At 49.4% G+C, this 20,686-nt stretch overlaps 1 protein-coding gene across 1 annotated transcript in view; it reads left to right on the top strand.

The window, feature by feature from the left end:
- Nucleotides 1–3,921: 3,921 nt before the first annotated feature.
- Nucleotides 3,922–20,686, top strand: part of TBC1D10A (TBC1 domain family member 10A) — a 30,927-nt gene continuing 14,162 nt past the window's right edge. The window contains exon 1 of the mRNA XM_074356607.1: nt 3,922–4,217. Coding sequence (XP_074212708.1) covers nt 4,009–4,217 — 209 coding nt within the window. The 5' untranslated portion in view covers nt 3,922–4,008. The remainder of the gene's footprint in view (nt 4,218–20,686) is intronic.

The raw sequence follows: 20,686 nt of genomic DNA, 5'->3' as shown, positions 1-20,686 counted from the left end.
TGAGATTTTTTTTAAATATTTATTTTAAAAATACTTCATTGTGGCAAGGCCATGAACTATTTTAAGGACTATAAAATTTAACCAGTTTACTCTTTATTGTTTTAAGTACTTTATCAATTTTAACTCATGTTATCCTGATGTGAATATTCCTGTTCGACACTTGAGTAAACTGAGGTGCAGAGAAGCTGAATCACATGCCCATAGTCACACAGTAAGAAGATAAAAAGAGAATGTATGCAAAATGTATGTCAAAGTCCTTGCCCCGCAGTAAGGGCCAGGGCAGGCTGTTATTTTTGGAGTTGTGCTATCACAGGGAGGTAGGTTCTGCTGTGGGTATTCAGAGGAAGGAAGGTGAGAGCCTGTTGATAAACTGTTTCCAGATTTTAAACCCAAAGCTGATTTCATTCTGAAGATCTCACCTGTGTTTATCCCCTGAGCGTTCCCAGTTCCTTTCCTTTGCAATCCTTCCATTTCATCCTCCTAGCTTCCCCATGAGGTCATCTCCCTGGCCAGGGAGGCCATTCCCAAGGTCACAGTTTTCTAGTCACCATCCCCACCATCCCCTCCATCCCCCGGCCGAGCTCGAAGCTTTCAACTCCAGACCTAGTGCTTAAGTGGCCCTTCTGCGGTGCCAGTTATGTGGCTTTCTTACAGACCACTGGACCCTTCACATTTTAACTTGATAAGGAGGATATTATTCCTCACTTTGCCATTTGCTTCCCATCTGGTAGCTGAAAGTTTCCCCCAGGGGCCAGGGCTGAAATTGGCTCCCTGAAGTTGGCTTCGTGGTTTGGGTGCCTGAAGTAAGCCCACTGCTAGTTGTTTCTTCATGGCCAACACCCAGAATCTCCCTGAACACCACTTGAGTCTTGTTCCAGGAGGGGAGGGGGTCAATAGAGCTGGGGGCGTCCCACACTCCAAGCTCTCCTTTCTTCCTGGGATTGGCTCGAGATGGGGGTTCAGGACAAAGTGTCAGGCACTCTACAAATCGTCAGATCCCACAGGCCCACCGTGACTGAGGTTGTGACTGGAGGCTGGAATGCTGCTGGGTAGAATGGGAGTGAATGGGTCCTTTGAGCCACCCTCTGGGGCCTGAACCCAGCTTCCCGGAGCTCCTGAATGAGCATCTGTCCTGGCTCGCTCAGTCTTGGAAGGCCTTCTGCCCCCACCTCTGCCCCAAGGAGTTCACCGCTGTAACGTCAAGTCAATTAAAGAGCTCTGGAGTTTGAAATAAGGAACCGAATGTTTACTGAATTTCTGCTGTGTGCTGGAGGCTTCAGAGACAGCTCACTGACTTCAGTAAATAAATAATTATTGGTATTCCTATTTTTCAGAAGAGGAAATAGTTTCTGAGAAATTAAGCCATTTTGCATGAGAACATCAGTTATTGAGGGGCACAACCATGAAGCAAAGTTTTCCAAGCCATGTGCCACTGGTTAGATTTGGTCCCCTGCTGCAGTCACAAGCTGTGGTGGGAGACACTGAAGACAATAATGAATTTGCCAGTGCTTTGCAAACTACAAATGCCACCACTCCTGGCTACCATTTCCTGGGTATCTCCATGTGCCAAATGCTTTGCACATACTATCACACTCAGTGTCTCAGAACAACTCCTCCACGGAGGTATTTTTTTCATTATTTCCATTTTGCAGATAAGGAAATGGGCTCAGAGAGAAATGATTTGCTCAAGGTCACATAGTGACAGCAGAGATTTGAATTCTGGCTGGTCTTCTGTAAGAAAAGTAGAAGCTGGAGCATCATGGCCTTAACTTGAGGTCAACATCTATCCAGTCTCCCAAAGAAGGACACGCTGATGCTTCTAACCTGCCCCCTACCCCTACCCCAGTTACCCTGGAGTGAAGGTCACTGTACATGTGCCTCACAGAGCTGAACGTGTTTGGGATATGAGCCTAGAACCAGAATTAGAGTCAAACCGTTGTGGATACTTTGCCAGGCTTGGGGCTTCACATCTCTTCCAGGTATGTCTGGCTCCTCTTTCTCCCTTCCCTGGGATAGGCCTACACCCCTTTGCAAGGCCTACTCTGCCCATCCTGGGACCTGGGACTAAGAGCCCACCACTCTGTCTGGAGCTACTGGAGAGGTGGAATACATCCTCCTAGACTGAGATTTTAAGATCAAAATAGCCATGTCCACTCCCATGTCTGCTACTGCCCTGTTTATGGAAAACCAGAAGCCTATGGAATGTAAAGACTGCACAGTGAAGTCTTCAAGAATGTCTGGGCCACAAGGCATCAAGGAAACGGCTGGTGAAATCACTCAAGGCTTCAGACTCTCCTTGGGGCTGCTTTGGGCCCCTTAGCCATCTGGCCCATGCCCTGCAGTTCAGGCCTGCCTCTTATAGTCCCTTCCCCTCTCTGCGCCTGTCTTGCTGGCTTACAGTTTGTGACTTACAAGCCATAAAGTACTGGACATAAGTGAGGAGCTATCATCATGACTCTTAAGATTCAGTAATCCCTGGGGTCAGAAGTAGGCTGCTGGGAGCTAAGTCTACATAGATACAATTGGCCCATGCCTCCCCCAGTAGTAGCTGTTGGTAAGAACTAGGTTCACTGCCTGGGTCTGCAACAAACTAGTTCTGGGGCTTCAGATAGCTAGCTGACATCACTTGCCTGCACCTCAGTTTCCTTAACTCTAAAATGGGACTAATAATAGTATCTACCTCCTTGCTAAAATATTACAAGGGATAGTGTGATCAATTTGGAAAGCAGCTTGCCAGTCCGTGAAAAGATTAAAGAGTTAACATATGACCCAGCAATTCCCACTCCTAGCCATCTACCCAAGAGAAATGAAGAGAATGTCTACACAAAAGCTTCTATCGGAATGTTCATAGCAGCACTATTCACAATCACCAAAAGATGGGAACAGCCCAGATGTCCATCCACAGATGAATGGATAAACAAAATGTATGTCCATACAATGGAATAGTTTTTGGCCCTAAAAAGGAATGAAGCACTGATACATGCCACAACATGGATGAACCTTGAAAACATGCCAGGTGAAAAGCCAGATGCAAAGGTCACATATTGTATGATTCTATTTATATGACATGTCTAGAAAAGGCAAAACTATGGAGACAGAAAGCAGATTACTGGTTGCCAGGGACTGGAGGAGGAAGGATGGGGAGTGACTGATGGCTAATGGATAGGAATTTCTTTTGGGGTTGATGAAAATGTTCTAAAATTAGATGACGGTGATGATTGCAACAACTCAGTAAATATGCTTAAAGCCATTGAATTACACACTTTAAATGGGTGATTTTAATGGTATGTTAATTATATCTCAATAAAGCTGTTGGAAAAATAAAAATTACAAGAGAAAGTAGGTAAAACTTGGGGCAGTGAGTGGCTCGATAGACGTAGGTCATTATTCTTACTAATTAGGTCTCCCTAATTTAAAGCCCTAGAAGCAGTGAGCAGCGGAAGACGCTGCTCAATTTCTAGCTCAGCCTGGGTATTTAAGCTGCTGAGTGTCCAACGGCGAGTCCCAGAACCTATCCTGGATCTCCTCAGAACTCCTCATAAATGAATGGGTGAAACAAGCCCCACCCACGTCCCTGGGGTCTCGCGAGGAACAGGGGCCTCCGGAGGCAGGTGCGGGATTCCCAGCGGCCGCCCTCGGCCTCTGCCTGAGCGGCGCAGCAGGTGAGGGGGCCCCGCCCAGGCTAACCCGGAAAGGCCGGGGGAGCTCTTTCAGGTGAGCGCTCTTGATTGGCAGCCCGCGGGGGTAGGGCTTCGGATGACGGCTGCCCCGCCCCCTCACGTCGGGCCGGTTGGCGCCGGCCAGGGGGAGGTGGGCGGGCCCTGGGGTCCGCGGCGCCCATTGGGCGTGGGGAGGGGGGAAGCGCCCAGAGGGTCTAGGGCCCCGCCTCCGGATTTGCAGCGACCAATGAGCGCGGCGCGTGGGCGGGGCGTCGGCGGCGTCGGCGGCGGCCGGGCGGCTGAGGTGGCTGAGGTGGCCGCTGAAGCTGAGGCGGCGGGTGCGGCCGGGATGGCGAAGAGCCGCGGAGAGAATGGGCCTCGCGCGCCTGCAGCCGGGGGGAGCCTGTCGGGGACCCGGGAGAACCTGGCCCCGGGCCCCGACGCCGCAGCCGCGGACGAGCTCAGTTCTCTAGGCTCCGACTCAGAGGCCAACGGCTTCGCCGAGCGCCGCATCGACAAATTCGGCTTCATCGTGGGCTCTCAGGGCGCCGAGGGCGCGTGAGTAAAGCAGGAGCTCAGGGCTCGGGGCCAGGGGCCGGGGCCGGGGCCGGGGCCGGGGATCGGGGCCGGGCGCGGGACCCGCGGGAGGGCCTCGACGCGGCCAGAGCCGCCTTCAGGAAGGACCGACATGTCTCCCTTCCAACCTGAAACAACCGACCCCTTATCTCTCTTGCCTCACCCCCACCTCTCCCGGAGGCAGACTTAGCCGCCCCTCAACCACGAGCCTACTTCCGACCCGGAGACTGACCGGCCAACCCCACCTCCTGCTGCCCCCACCCCCGCAGACAAACTGACCCGCCCCCAGGAAGGGCCCACAGTGCTCTCCTCACAACGACGGACAGAACGACAGACACCTGTCCCAGCCCCACCGCTGCCACCCCCGCTTTATGGCTGATTGACTTTGCCACCCCACCGCCGACAGGCTCACAGGCGGCCGCCCCTCCCCCAACAGGCTGGCATTCTCCATACCCCGCCCCCTACAAGGCCCACGGACGCCCTTGTCTCAGCACCCCACTACCCTCACACCAGGGGGACACCTTAGGCAGACTTCAGAGGGACAGACTGCCCTGCCCCCACCCCACTCCAGGACATCTGAAGACACACAGACCTCTGGGTGGACTGACATTGGTCAGCTTCCTCCCAGACTAGGAGTCTCACCTTGGGACAGACATTCCCTTCCCCTCATGGAAGGGTCAGAGAGTGCCCCCCCCCTCCCTCAGAGGCATATTTCTCCCTGTCACTAGCAACAGGTGGGCAGACACTCCCCCTTCCTAGTACCTGCAGGATGATGGTACCTCATCTCCAGGACAGACTGTCGGCTGTTTCTGTGTGATGTGGAAACACGCACCTCCTCCCCAAACACAGACTGGGGTGGGGGCAGGCAAGGAGACAGCAGGGTCCCTGCTCAGAGCACACCCAGAGCCCCCACACCCAGGCACCCAGCTGGCAGGCAGAGAAATGTGAGGCAGTGTAGCAGCACCTTCTCTCTAAGCAGGGTAAACTGAGCTGCCACATTCTGCCCCCACAGAACTCCCTGAGCCCAGGTTTCACAGATCTATTGTATAGATTTGTGATCCACTTAGGAAAGATAGACTCCAGACCTTACTCCCATCCCAGCTGTCCTGTCACATGAGACCAGCGTTCTGCACAGAACTGACAAGCCTCCCCTTCAACAGAGAGCCCCACACAATCACCTGGGGGAGCCCACAGGACTCGGCCATAACCCTGCTCCAGAGGGTCCTTCCTCTCCTCCAACCAGTTGTGACTGCCTAAGGCTCCTTCATCCTCTCTTATGACTTATGAAAGACCTTTGAGCATCTGTAAGATCTCCACTCCACATAGGCAGCCCTATGAAGTTCACTTCCCGGATTTTCCCCAGTCCCAAAGCCTCATATTCACCAGGCTTCCTCCTCTGGAGAAATGCAGATCCCTCTCTTAAGAAGAGTTCTCTTTTACCCATTGGATCTGTCTCCTCCAGCCTCTTCCCGCTGGCTCACAGCAGGCTAAGCCTAGTCCAGTCCAGGACTCAGCACCCCTTATTCTCATCCCTCACCCTGACTTGAAGCTTTGTCACAGTTCCCCAGGGATTAGCTTGTGAGAACCCAAAGGGGACTTAGGGTATACTTTTGAATTGAGCAGCAGACACCAGAGATCAGGGCCCTTGGAGGGATGAGGTCTTGAAAAACTGGAAAGAAGTTCCCAGTTGCATTTGTGGGTGCTTAGAAGGAAGAGCTCAGATTTGCTGGTGAATTCTAAGAGATAAGAATTCCTACTACATGTTTATCAGGCAGTTAACCAGATCTCAGAGTACAGAGCAGTGTGATATATAGTGGGAAAAGGCCAGATTTAGGAAGAAGTCACACTTGCTGGCTTTGTGACCTTGGGCAAGATCCTGGATCTCTGAGCCTGTTTGCTCACTGTTAAGGGCAATAGTAGCACCTATTCTCAAGAGATTACTGTGGTGATTAAATGAGATCATGTATTCAAAGGTGCCTAGCATAGTGCCAGGCTCACGTAGTAGCCCAGAAAAATGTTAGTTTCCTTTCTTTTCCTTCTAAGGGTCTGAAAACTGAGAAGAAAATGAGGGCGTACCTCTGGTATTTGTGGAGAGAGGCCCCAGTGGGAGCACCTCCCTTTGGCTGTAGTCCCCGGCCAGGCAGCCAGACATCTGTATTCCCCACCCTCCAACCGTAAACCCAGGCTTTGCAGACACCCTCTGCATCATTGGTATCTGTAGGGCTGGGGCTGAGGTGGGATTCCAGGTCTCTTCCTTTCTCCCTGCCTTACTTTCTTGACCTTGTTGGCCAATACAAAATCTCTGGTGTCTGAAAGCTTGGCTGTTCTGTGTTTAGTTTATATTGTGGTTCAAAAAAGTCAAAAGTAAGTCCCTGCCCAAGGCCATAAGAGGGGAAGTTTCAGGGTGACCGCCTTGAACCCTGTCTCGTGGTTGAGGGCTAGGAATCCATGTGCTATCCCAGAGAAGTGAAACATTAGCACTGATGGCTGCAGTGGAGATGTCAGGGACTCTGAACCCAGATTAAAGGTCCACTTTAGCCATCCTAGGCCAAAGGTTGTCTTGAGACAATCATTTTTGGCAATTGCCAGGGGCTGGGGGGGATGGGGAAGAAAGCAGATCAGAAGCTACCTGGCTCAGGTGACTGCTAGGTGTCTGGCATGAGATCATAAAATCATAGACTATTTGAGCTGAGAGGGATCATAAGAGATTGATCAGCTTAGCCCTAACTTATCATACAGATGAGGAAACTGAGGCCCAGAGAGGAGAGTAACTTGCTTAAGATCACATAGCATATTAGTGACAGCACCAGGACCTGAACCCAGGGTTTCTGACTCCCAAGTCAGGACAGTTTCCACTGCATTCACTATCCAATAATATGGCCTATCACCCCAGTGGAAAATCAAGCGCTGGACAGGTAGATCAGAAGGTTCTTAGCACCTTCCCTTGTAAGCAAGCTCAGCATTTTTGACTCCCCCAGCAGTGTAGGAGGCTAACAGGAATGGCCCAGCAAGGGTAAGGGTGTGTTGTCATTACCACTTCATTAGACTGATCAGCTTCAGAGCTGGGGCCAGGCAAATTCACCTTTCCCTTAGGCCTGCAGAGAAATAAATGCTCAATTAATATTTATTCACTGAATGACATTTACTGACAGGCATTTCAAGTCAGGAAGCTGAAAGTGACTGTAGAGATAGCCATTCTCATACCAATAGGTAAACTGAGGCCTGAGAGAGGTGGTTAACTTTGCCTCCTCAGTCAGTTAGGAACAGAGCCAGGAACTGAACCCAGAGGCAAGAAAGCAGCCAGCCGCTGAAGGGCTCTGTGGTGTGGGCACAGACAGGAGTGCTGGCAGCGTTAGATTCTTTTGGCTTGACTGTCGACTGAGCTGGTTGTTGAAGCCCAGGAAGGACCAGAAGAGGAGAAAGAAGTATCCTCAAGCAGGGAAGGGTGGGAGGAGTAATGTTACCATTTCTATCACTGGGCTAGGAAGAGCAGCCCTGTTTGAGAGGTCCCTTCTGCAGCATAGAGGGCGCGGTCAGGAAGGGAAAGAAGGATATCAATTGGATACCAGGTCTCTGGCCTGAGGGAGATGGTCTGAGAGGGGTGGTGTCCCCGACCTCCCTCTTCTTTTCCTAGGTGATTGCCAGGGCTGGCCTTCTGAAGCTGGAGTTTCCCACCCAGCTTCAGTCTGCTCAGTGCTGCTGGCCAGATGAAGTAAGGGGCTATGCTCTCTGGTATCCCATGGGAGTTGGCTTCCTGTTAGGGGGGAGAGGGATCTGAACTGGGCCCAGGGAGAAACATCTGGAAAAGCAGTATTGTCTTCTGCTGATTCAGTTTCCCTGTCCCCTGGGCCCTCCACTACTCCTAGCCAGCTATGGCAAGCCCTATGACTTTGGAAAAGTTGTAGAACTGGCTTGATTGGCATCCCTGTAGTTTGGTCTGTGCCAGTTTTTGTTGGGCCAGGGCCCTCCTGGCAGGCCAGGGCCTGCATCTCTGCTTTTCCGCCATCTTCTCCAGTTTACAAGTTCAGAGCATCCTCTTTTCTTGAGCTATTGCAGTTCCCAGGAAAGTATGGAGCTGGCAGTGGAGTGGTCCCTGGGTGGCCCATCTGGAAGGAGGCAACTGCACATGTGGGGCCCTGGGCTATGACTCTGGACCACAGGTCCTTCATTTTTTCTCCTCCTTCTCTTCCTCCAGCTTCAAAGGGAAGTCTGGTTTGGTTGCCCTGTGGGTGTTCTAGGGCCTCAGACAAGACTTGACTTGGTGAAGGAGCGGGCCGACACACTGCTGCCACCCTGGGAAGGTGCCTGTGTGTCCGCCTGCTAGGAAATCCTAAGCTGTGGGAAAGAGATAACATGATGGGACTTGCTTGATGTTTTGTCCTCCAGCATCTGGGTCTGAAACAGGACCTTCAGGGAGCTGGTGAGGCCTGCCTCTGTTCCAGTCTCCCAATCTATTTACACTGAGGTGGGGGAAAGAAGGTGTTCTGTCTTCCTTCCTCCTCACATACGCTCTGGAGTCTGGTTGTCTTTGTGACCTTGGACATGTTGTTTCATCTTTCTGAGCCTCAGTTTCTCACTGTGAAATTGTTATGTTAATACTGACTTTGCAGGGTTGTAGGTTTAAATGAGCTGATGTTTGAAGAGAGCCTGACAACTCAGTAGGCGCTCAATGAATTTTCTTCTTCCCCATAGAGACTGTAGTAGCTAGGGGTCCTGTCTTCATTTTCTACTTTCCATCTCTGTCTGTGATGATGAACATCAGTGAGGGTCCATCCCCTGTGGGCAGGAGTGACCCATAATCCATGGTGAACCCTCACTTTCCCCTGAGAGTGTTGGCTGTCCCATTTTGTGGATGAGTATGCTGAAGATCTAAGAAGAAAGTGCCCAAGGTTTGCCAACTGGTCAGTGGCAGAACTGGGACTAGAACCTGTTTCTCAACACTGAATCCAGTGACTAAGCCTTGCTAAGGTGGCAGCAGGCAGGGTGCCAGGTTCTCACCAGTCCCTGAGGCCCCCACACCCAGAGCAGGAGGTAGCAAGAACCTGGCTACTTCCCCATCCCAGTGTGGAGGGCAAGGCAGGTCTCTCAGTACAGTCAAAGTCCATGGCCAGCCAAGCCAGAGAAAGACCCAGTGAGGAAGATTCTTGGGGAGGCTCTGGAAGCATGGCCAGGTCAGGCCTGCTCTAGCCCTCCCATAGGCCAGAGTCCACACTGCGTTGCTCTTGACCCCAAAATATTGCATAATGGCTATTTGACTTTGCTGGCCACTTGGTGCCTTTTGGAAGAGTGTTTCTTTTGTGAGTAAGGCAGGGATTATGTACCCCGTACAGATGAGAAATCTGAGGCTTGGAGAAGCCTTGCAGTTAGTTAACAGTGGAGCCAGAGTAGGGAGGGATTCCAGATCTTCTGATTCTCAGCTCATTGATACTGCAGCTATATGGACTGCCCATTCTCTTCCTCACTCTGAGCCAGTTGAACCTCCAGGCCAGGTTGCATTCCCCGCCAAAGCAGAACCCAGCCATCACTCACCCATTGTCAGTGTCCTAGCTGATAACTCTCTTTATCCTGCTGGTAGCACACCTGAAGGGGAGGAGGCCTCCTTTAGCTGCGTTGTCTGCCCTGGCAAATCTGCTGCTTTCCTGGCCCCAGGGACCCTGCCTGGCAGGGAGAAAACTGTCCTGGCTGATCCACTGGCAAGCCAACTCTCCCGATGCTTCACCTGCTTACAATTTCCCTATCCAGGACTTCAGGGCAGCTGCCAACTTTGGCTTTCCTTATTTCATCTTTCTCTTTTCCTTCTCCTTCCCACCCCTCCCTACTCCATTCTATTCTCTGTCCAGTTCCTCAGAGAGTGGCACAGCTTACCTCTTTGCCGTTCTTCAGATAGGGAAGTAGGCAGCAGACTCAGGAGCCTGGGAGAGAAACCAAGGTTTACTCTCACCAGTTTATCTGTCTTAGCAGTGAGCTGAGCACCTACTCTACCAGCCCCTATGACTGGGACAAGGGATATAGAGTTGATCGAGACATCTGTGTCTTGTTGTCCTCAAGGTGTTCACAAACTGGTTGGAAAATAGAAGCACAAAGAAATCATTACATTGTTGAGCAGTAAAGGCTATAATGGAGGTGTGCGGTTGCTCTGGGAATGTATAGGAAGAAGCAGCCAGCTCCACCTATAGGAGCCCAGAAAAAAGAAGTGGTATTTGATCCAGGCCTCAGAAGGAGCAAGGAAGGGCATTCTCTTGTATGAGAGGGGATGTGTGTGCAAAGTCCTCCAAAAAGCCAGCTGTATGAGAAATATGGTGTGCCATGAGCAGAGGTGACAGGAACAGAAGGCGGGAGGATGATGTGAAGCAAGGGGAGGGTGGGAGAGTAGGTGGGGCAGGCTGCCTAGCTTTGAATGTCAGACTGAGGCTTCTTGTGTTTCTTCAGTCGGGTGCTGGCGTGGACGATGGCATAAAGAGGAGCTGGACCACAGGCAGTGAGGCCGGTTGGGAGAGTTTGGGACAGCCCAAAAGGGCTGTAGAGAGGCCTGGAAGAGTTGTGGAGCTATGAGGATGAAGAGGCCAGCAAATCAGTAGGCCTTGGTGCCTGACTGGCTGTGTGGACTGATGGGGAGTTGGAAAAGTTCTGGACAAACTGAAGCAGCCTAGCTAGCCCCTCACAGAACCTATCCTGGGGTCTTCTGGCCACAGGGAAAGAAGGCCAGCTGTGGCCTTCCTCTGAAGCAGACAGTGGGCCACTGCTGACTCTGCTTTGTCACAGCCCTGGGCTCCCCAAGGTGCCTGGCATGACTGGCACGCCCAGGGCACATCAAGGGGTTCTTTGTCTCTCTTCAGTAGGAGAGCGGGTTGGTTAGCTGGCCTGTTTGGGAGGGGGTGGGGTGAGTGGAACTGAGCCTTGTGGTGTCTGCCCGATAAACATATTGGATGGCAAGGAAGGCTGCAAGGAGGGCAAAGTCCTCTTTGAGGAGAGAGGAGTAAGGCCTGAGGGCATGGATAACATACCTTTGGGTGGTGTGCAGCTAGGGAGGGTAGGTTTGGGGCTTTACACACATAAGCTGATCAAGGGGAGGCAGATGGCAGCTGAGGGCTGACTTGATCTCGCCTTGAGTCTTTATTCTATTCCTGGAGCTGGTGCCTGAGTTGGGACACGTGGAAGCAATTCCAGTGCCTATGAGAGAGTGAACCCCTCAGTCCTTCAGGGCACAGCCAGCTGTTTCTCAGGCATGATTCTGGCTGGATATATGGATTTAGGCTAGTGTGGGGAAGGGCTCTGTACGCAGGGATCAGGGTGCCAGTGCTGGCTCGACCACTGACCCTTGTTATATGTGACGTAAGCATGTCCCCTCACCTGACCGTGGGGCTAATGCTTCCTGCTTTTCATCCAGCAGATCCTATGTGTGCAGCCATGTGCTAGGCTCTGGGGTTACAGACTTGGTCCTGGCCTCCAGGACTTAGAGCCTAGCAAGGATGTCAGATATTCGGCAAGTAGATAAATGTGTGGCTTGTGTTATAAAAGGATTGTGAGGATCAAATCCTAACTGGGTTTGAAGCATGTGTAAACAAAGACTGCTGAACAAGGATCAGTAGACTGAGTCCTGCCTCACTGGGCCCCTAACTAGCTGTGTGACCTTGGGAAAGTTGCTTAACCTTTCTAAGCCTCAGTTTCCCCTATGTATAAACTAAGGCAGTTTTAATGGGAAAATTTTAAAGAGCTCTTCTGCTTCTAACAATCTGAGACTGACCTTGGAGTATTTGAAAAGGGCTTTGAGAAGTTATTTATCAGGTACCACCCAAGTGCAAGGGGTTGTCATGGCACAGCCCAGAGAGGCCAGTGCTTCTAGCATGCTCTGTTCCTTTTGTGAGAGAACCTCTCTTTGTTTGTCGGGCCAGTGGCCCTCATGTCTTTGGGAATGCAGTCAAATCAAAGAATGCTTTGATTTGTCTAGCTCTTTAGTCTGCAAAGTGCTTTCATTCTCACTGCCTTGCAGTAACTCTTACAGGAGCTATGGGAAGTCAGTAGGGTAAGTTTTATTTTGCTCTGTTTACAGACAAGGAAACCAAAACTGAACAAGCGATGGAATTGTGCCTGGAAGCCAGGACTCCTCCTTCCTAATTTTCCATCTTAACCAAAGCTGCTTGCCGCTGTGTGGCCTCTCCTCCCTCTTCCTGTCCCAGCCTTAGGACTTCAGCTCAGCCCCAAGTGTCTACACTTTTCCCAGTGGGCTTCTCAAGTTGTTTTTATTGTTGAATTGTTATAATGGCTGGCACACTTCCTGTCCCAGGTCTCCACACACAGCCCCTTACGTGCCCCAAGACAAGGTAGGAGAAGCTGGGCATAAGCGGACCCAGGAACATAGTATGGAGAACTCTTGTTCCTCCTCTGTGCACTCTGGGCCCTGGATGCTGTGTGTCCAGAAGTGATCCTTCCTAGACTGCCACTTTTGAAGGATACTGTATCTTTCCCTTCCCTCTCCATCTTAGTTTCACAAAAAAAAGGAGATCTTAAATTTGGATCTGGGAGAGCCTGGGTTCAAGACACCAGCAGACGTGGCTTCAAGTCCTGGCTGTGTAACTTTCTAACCATGTGACCTCTCTGGGTCTGTAAATGGGCCAGGTGGTGGCACTGGGAGAGGGGACTGGGCCAACGCCAGTTATGGTCATGAGGATTAAGGGAGGTAATGTTGGTAAGGCTCCCAGGACAGTGTCTGTCCCAAAGTAAGGGCTCCGTGGTATGTGGTGGCTCTTAGAATTAAGAGTGTGAATTATCCTGTAAGGTTCACTTCAGGCCTTTGGCATAATGGTGAGAGAAGAGGCAGCCTGCGTGTGAAAATCCAGGCCCCCTCCTGTGCTCTGTCTACCCATCCTTGGGCCTTCAGGGTAAGACAGGAGACAGTCCTCCTCCACCTGTGGTCTGGAGCTTTCTGACCTGTGAGGGCAGGTTGGGAATCCCCCAGTCAGTTCCTCACTGAGTCATTTGGAACAGAGCTCTCAAGTGACCCTGACTCTGAGGGCCCTGGTGTGAGGGCCTGATCTTCCTTCTCCTTTGGCCTGTGAAGATTAAGCGGAAGTGAGAAGTGAGGTGCGTCTCCTGAAAGATTTAGTTCACAGCCTGCAACCACAGCACTGCCTGCTCTCTTGGGCAGTGGCAGTCACTTGGGGAAGGAGTTAGAGTTTGCTTCATAATTACCACCACCCTCCTTCAGTTTTCCTGGTAGGCTTTCATCCTGGGCTTCCTGTCCTACCTCCGGGTGACCCCCTCCATCCTCCCAGCATAGTCACATGGTAATGCCATTTCACAGGATAGCCTGCATGGTGGACCAGGCTTTCACCAATACCATCTCATTTAACTCTGTGAGATGTAGTTATCATATAATCTCCATTTTACAGAGGCAGAGCAGTAAAGTGCAAGCATCACACATTTTGTGGCTCTGAGCCACTAAGCTCCAGGCTCCCTGGGAGCAAGGCTTGTGCATTCCCAGCCCAGTGGACAACAGTCAGTGCCGGAGTTGAGTGGCAGAGCAGGAGAAGAGCTGGGCCTGGATTCACCTCCCAGAGCTGTCCTCTGCTCGCTCTGGACATTGGAGAGTCACTGGCTTGCTGAAAACCTGTTTCTTCATGTGCAGAAGTTGGTGTGTGTGTGTGTGTGTGTGTGTGTGTGTGTGTGAGAGAGAGAGAGAGAGAGAGAGAGAGAGAGAGAGAGAGGGAGAGGGAGAGGGAGAGGGAGAGAATTAGAGTATCTATCTCATGGGCTTGTTGTCAGGATTAAATGAAATAATTTAAGTGCTGAGAACCATGTCTGGTCCATAGCAAGTGCCTGGTAAGTGTTGTAACAGACATTCAGTTCGTTAATTGAATATAGAATTATAATGTTGTAAAAGGCCATCATCAAGTACATCTGTGCTCAGCCCTGTGCTGGGCTTCAAGGCAGATCCAGAGCTGGCATCAGGCCAGAGCGGGAGTGCCTTTTATCAAGCACTTCCTGTCCTGGTGCTTTTCCCACCTGATCTCAAGGTGGAGGATCTCAGCGCGGAGAAAACTGAAACTCAGAGTGCCAGAGGTCACAAAGCTAATGAATCTGTCAACACACGTTAATTGAACACCAGCTAGGTACCAGGTTCTGTTCTAGGGCCAGGACACACTGCAGAGAGTGTGACTGGCTGAGCCACTGCCCTCCAGGAGCACACCTTCTTGTGGAATGTTGCCCCAGTGGAGCGGACAGTCAGGTGGAGAAGCTGGACTTGCTCTCCTGGACTGTTCACATTCTCCAGACAAGCCAGGACCTTTTCTATTAACTTGTGCTTTCGCATACTGGGTCTTCTACCTGGTGTGCTCTTTCCCCTTTCTCATCCTGGCTGCTTCCTGTCACCCTTCAAAGACCATCTCAAAAGTCAGCTCCCCTTTAGAGCTTTCCCTAAACACCCTCACTTCCACCCTGGGGGCTTGCAGTCTCCTAGCGCCTTCTACGTGCTTCTGTGGTAGCACTTCTGTGTGTGCTGGTTATTTACTCACCCATCTGCCTCCTCTGCCAGATTGACCTCCTCAACCTCCTCTGCCAGATTGACCTCCTCAACAGCGGGGACTACATTTTATTAACTTTGTAGATTCAGGGCCTGGAACAGAGCTCTAGAGAGATGTGTATGGAATATAATGATGTTCTGATTGTGTTCTGTCCCTGGAGTGGTTAGGAAAGGCTTTGTAGAGATGGGAGGTTATTCTGAATGAGGCCTCGGAAGATGAGCGGGACTGAATTAGAGTAGGGAGACGGGTAAGGGGAGGGCAGCTCAGAGAGAGGGCCGTCTAGAGATAGGACTGGGGAAAAAAGAGGGAGGGATGCGTGGAGACAATAGGAGAGCCTGAGAGCCAGGGCCTGAGGTTTCTGGTGGACAAGGATGGCGGTAGGGAGCCCTGAAGGAATCTTGGCAGAAATAAGCAATGAGTGAAGACTAACTTGATAAGATCTATCAATAAAATCTAGCAGTTTTGTAAGGATAGGTGAGGGGGTCATACATGAGTCATAGGGTGCCACAGTGAGTTTTGACCTTAGGACCCAGTTGCTGGTGGGGAATTTTAAGCCCTACTTTGCCGGTAGTGGTGGGAGCTTGGGGAAGGGATGTCTTCTGTTGAGAATAGTCTCCATTCCTCTCTTCATTTGTCACGGAGCGCTGCCCTGGGGGTTTCTGTTGTGATATGTACCTTTCCCTAGCTGGGTGGCAGAGAGGGAAGAGGGATTCCCTCTTTTTGGAGCCAGCAAGGCTGGTGCTTAAAGGAACCATTTCTTACCTCTGACATCGAGGCGGGTGGGGCTGAGCAGAGTGGAGAGCTGGGCAGAGGCCCAGGGCACTGAGGCCAGAGAAGGGTGGAGGGAACCTGTTTACCACTGAGTGCTGACCCAGGGCTAGAAGGAGCAAAGCCAGGGAATTCCTTATGGGAAAGGGAGGCAGAACCAGAACTAACTTGCACTGGGAGTAGGAGGGGAGTGGAGCAAGCCAGACTCTCTCTCACCCAGACAGGGAGCCTGGACACTGCTCTACCTCCAAGCCTGGGGCTGCCAGGCCAAAGGAGGGAGCACCAGGCTGCTGCAGACCATCTTCCTTTTCCACACTGGCTCACAGTGTGGCCTTGGGCAGATCACTTACCCTTTGGTCTGTGAGCTTCCCTGGCTGTCTGGGGAGGGAATGGACTCACTGGGTGACCTCACAGGCCTCCCAGCCATAACCGTTGGCCATTTGTATACCACCAGCCTACCCTCTCTTGCATTTCAGTTTCCTATCATAAGTTGTTAATAGAGCTGGCATAAAAACTATTTATACTTTCAGTCATTACCACCTCTTAGGTTAATAAACTACAGAGGTGGCTTCAGTGTGCAAAGTAGGTCAGCCTTTTGTTTATCCTCATTTCTTTTTCCAGCTCTGGGTGGGAGAGGGTAGCTCCCCTGCCTTTGGTGTCCCTGGGTCTGTGATTGGCTGTGCTGTCTCTACACATCCACTTCCCAATTTCCCACACTTTCATCTTGCTCACTCTTGCCCATCTCAGCACGGAGAGTAGGGGTTCCCTACTTTATTGGGTGGTAAAGGAGAAGGAAGAGAATGTAACAGGCTTTGAGGCCCCGTTACATGTGGGTCACTTTATATTTATTGGATAGTTTAGTGCTCAGTTGGCAGCCTCTACTTCTAGGCTGTGTAACCTTGGAGAGATTCCTCAACTGCGCTAAGCTTTAGGTTTTTTTGTCTGTTAAGTGGAGATAATGAAAGCTACTTCCTTGGGGAATTGTGTGCCTATATAGTGCTTGGCGGAGCTGGCACAGAGCGATCGCTGCAAGTGTGTCCGCTCTTACTGTCTCATATGGTTGGTCTTTACTGCCGCCCTCTGAAGGGGTGACATTGCCCCCATGTTGCAGGTGGGAAACCAGAAGCTCAGAGAGTGGAGCAGTCACAAAGTGGCAGAGCTGGATCAGAAGCCAGGAGTTACAGTCTGTGTGTCATTGAGTAATTGGCTTAATCTCTTGAAGCCTCAATTGCTTCATGAGTAAAATGGGGATAATCCTGCCCTGCTGCAAGTTGGATGAGAACAGGGATGTGAAAGTGCAAGGTAAGCTGTAAATACAAGTCGCCTAAAAGCTGCCATTAGCTGGCCACCCACCAGGCTGGGCCCTTACACAAATTTATTCTTCATTTAAGCCTAGAAAGTATGAGGTGTGTGTAATGGTCCCTTAAAGATGAACAAGTTGAGACTTAGGGAAGTCTGTCTCCCAGGTGGAGGAGCTGGAATGGAAACCTAGTTTGGTTGGCTTCAAGTCCCCACTCTTCTTACTCTCTACCACACTCCCCCTGGCTTTCCTCATGCTTGAGATGAGGAAGGTCAGTCCTGAGGTCTGTGATCTTGGGCTTTCTGCTTGAGTTGTGTTTCTCTTTGGGCTGGTTTGAAGAGTGAAGCTTGGAGGAGGGGGTTACACTGGTTCCTTGGGACCAAAGTTTATCTTCCACCATTTGAAAAAGGGGTCATGGGTGCAGTCACCACAGCTGGCTGAGTCTGCCAACCACCGGGGCTAAGGTGTGCTTGGGTGGAAAGTAAATGTCTGGAAGGACTAGATGAGAGAGACTCGGGAACCGTCTTGTCCCTCTGAGAACTTGGAAGCCTTCAGCTTCTGTGTTTGGGGAGAAAGCTGAGGAGCCTGCAGAGATGGAGGTCAGTGGAGTGTCACTGCTGCCTTGGGCTATGGCATGGTACAGCACGGCTAGCCTAGCTCAGCGTGAGAGCCCGCAGAATCTGGGCTGTCAGTCCCTGGTTGCCCATTCTGTCTCCTCTGTGCCTCTTTCTCTCAGGAGGGAATGGCTGACAAATAGCACTTTTGCCCAGGCTTGCCATCTCCAGCTGGGGATGTGCTTGCGAGCTCTGTCCATCCAGCATGTTGGCCTCACTGAGCATGGCTAGGTATGGTCAGGCCGCTCACTGGAACAGTCAGAACACTGGAGGAGGGGGTTAGACTATCTCCTGTCCTTGGAGCCAGAGATAGAGCCCCACGGAGGCATCTGGAGAACGGCCTAATTTCCTCACAGCCTTCCCAGGGGAGCAAGAAGCAGTACATGAATCACTGTGGCAAAGGAAAGCCCTGGTTTTGCCTCTTAATAGCTTTGTAACTGCCCAAGTCGTAGTCTCTCTGATTGGGTCAGGTTTCTCATGGGTCAAATGGAAATGGTAATTAATCTGTGAGGATCTCACTGGGCTACTAGGGGCACAAATAAAATTGATGTAGCCAACAGTGGCCTGTAGCCCTGAATGCAATACAAATAAAGGTATGTCATGGAGCAAACCAGGCAGGCATCTGTTGAACACCTGTGAGGTACATGGTGGGAGTTAAAGAAGTTCAAGACCCAATCCAGTTAGGAAGGGATAGTGCTGAGCAATATGATGCAAGTTGTAATGAAGTGCTCGTTTCAGACCATGTCTTGATTCATTAGGGATTTAGTGCAGAAATCAATTTTAGGGCATTGTGACCAGCATTAAAAAAAAAAAGAAGAAATAGAATAGAATAATATAACAATTGAACTGAAAATATCAGGTGCATCAGTAGATGTAAGTAAATTGTTTTATAAAATATATTTTGGTTGTGTGTGTGTGTGTGTGTATACTCTCAGTATAAAGTGTTTTTCTTACTGTGGGTCTCAGTTTAGAAACTTTGAGAAATGGTGTTCTAAGTCAAGATGAAGGTCTTCAGATTGGAGGACAGCTGATGAGATCTGGGCAGGCATGGAGGCTGTGTGCAGGCTGAGGGCTTGACCATTAAGGGCAGAGGAGTGTAGTACATGGTCAAGAGCATGGGCTGTGGGGTGAGGCAGACCTGGGTTTGAGTCCAGCAACATGGCCTTAAGCAAGACACTTTACTAAGTGTGGGTTCTACTTCTGGAAAATGGAGAGAATATTAGGGTAGGGTATTATAAAATGTACATGAGAATAATGTATATAAGCATTTAGGAAGATGTTGGTAAGCAGTAAATGATGTACAAATGGTAACTGCCATTTCTGCTGTGATGGTTGAAGTGGTTTTTATTGTTATGTTGGGCCCTGAAAGTGTTGCTGTGACTTGGAGAGGGGAGAAGAAAGGACATTCCAGGTAGGGATGGGTGGGTGACAAGGGGTAAGCATGTGTGTGCTTGGTATGAGATTGATCTGGCTGAGAATTGTTCAGCCTTAGAAGAGGGAGTTGAGATTATAGATAGAAGGTACCAGGAAAATTTTGGCATTACATGGGGAAGAAAGTTTTAACAGTAGAAACTTCAGCAATAGAGTGGCTTCTCCTGGAGATAATGAGGCCCCATCCCTGGAGGAGTTCCAGCAGAGGCTGGGCCACTGGAGAGTGTTTTCATTAGGCTCTTTTGGTTACAAAGACTCCTTCAGGCCACATTAGCCAAAGAAGGGTTTTCTTTTCTTTTCTTTTTTAATTTTCAAAATATTTCTTTAGTTTTGATATTAAAAACACATGTGATTTTATTTTTTTCAGGAGAAACCCAGTCAGCTATTGACATGCAATGGATTGAAATAACCTTACAGTCTAAAATTTTAAAATATGCTAATAAACAGTAATAAAACTTTATACATTTGAATGTTCACATTAAAATATAAATCACATTAAAATATTTCGGGGTTAATCTTTAGTAATTTTAGTATTGATTTTAAAGTCACTTGCAAACTACTAGACATTTTTTATATGTTCCTCTAATACCTGGTACCCTGGTAAGATGTGTTTCCCTAAGTTTTTCTCCATATTTTTTTTTTAATTTAAAAAATTTTTAAAGATTACTTTCCATTTACAGTTATTACAAAATACTGGCTATGTTCCCTGTGTTATACAGTACATCCTTGAGCCTATTTTTCCACCCAGTAATTTGTGCCACTCACTCCCTGACCCCTGTCTGGCCCTTCCCTCCTGGTACCCACTAGTTTGTTTTCTATATCTGTGAGTCTGCTTTTTTTGGGGGGAGGGGTATAGTCACTAGTTTGTTGTATTTTTAAGATTCCACATATAAGTGATATCATACAATATTTGTCTTTCTCTGTCTGACTTATTTCACTTAGCATAATGCCCTCCAAGTCCATTCACGTTGCTGCTAATGGCAAAGCTTCGTTCTTTTTTATGGCTGAGTAGTATTCCTTTGCATATACATACAACATTTTATCCATTCATCTGTTGATGGACACTTAGGTTGCTTCCATATCTTGGCAACTGTAAATAATACTGCTGTGAACGCTGGGGTGCCTGTATCTTTTGAAATTGGTGTTTTTGTGTTTTTTGGATATATACCCAGGAGTGGAATTGCAGGGTCATGTGGTAGTTCTATATTCAGTTTTTTGAGAAACCTCCATGCTGTTTTCCATAGTGGCTGTACCAATTTACATTCTTATCTACAGTGTACGAGGGTTCTTTTTTTTTCCTGCATTCTCACCAACATTTGTTATTTGTGTTCTTTTGATGACAGCCTGACAGGTGTGAGGTGATATCTTGTTTTGATGTGCATTTCCCTAATGATTAGCACTGCTGAGTATCTTTTCATGTTCCTGTCAGTCATCTGTATGTCTTTTTTGGAAAAAAATCTGTTCAGTTCTGCCCATTTTTTAATTGCGTTGCTTGTTTTTTTGATGTTGAGTTGTATGAGCTGTTTATATATGTTGGATATTAATCCCTCATCAGTCATATCATTTGGAATTATTTTCTCCCATTCATAGTTTGTCTTTTTGTTTTGTCGATGGTTTCTTTTGCTATGCAAAAGCTTTTAAATTTAATTAGGTCCCATTTGTTTATTTTTGCTTTTATTTCCTTTACTTTGGGAGACAGATCCAAAAAATTACTGCTAGGATTTATGTCAAAGAGTGTTCTGCCTATGTTTTCCTCTAGGAGTTTTATAGTACCTGGTTTTACATTTAGGTCTTTAATCCATTTTAAGTTTATTTTAG

Source organism: Camelus bactrianus, chromosome 32, assembly GCF_048773025.1.
Source record: "Camelus bactrianus isolate YW-2024 breed Bactrian camel chromosome 32, ASM4877302v1, whole genome shotgun sequence".
In the NCBI taxonomy this organism is placed as follows: Eukaryota; Metazoa; Chordata; class Mammalia; order Artiodactyla; family Camelidae; genus Camelus; species Camelus bactrianus.
Note: the sequence above shows the minus strand (reverse complement) of the source record. Positions and strands in the feature narration are given on the sequence as shown.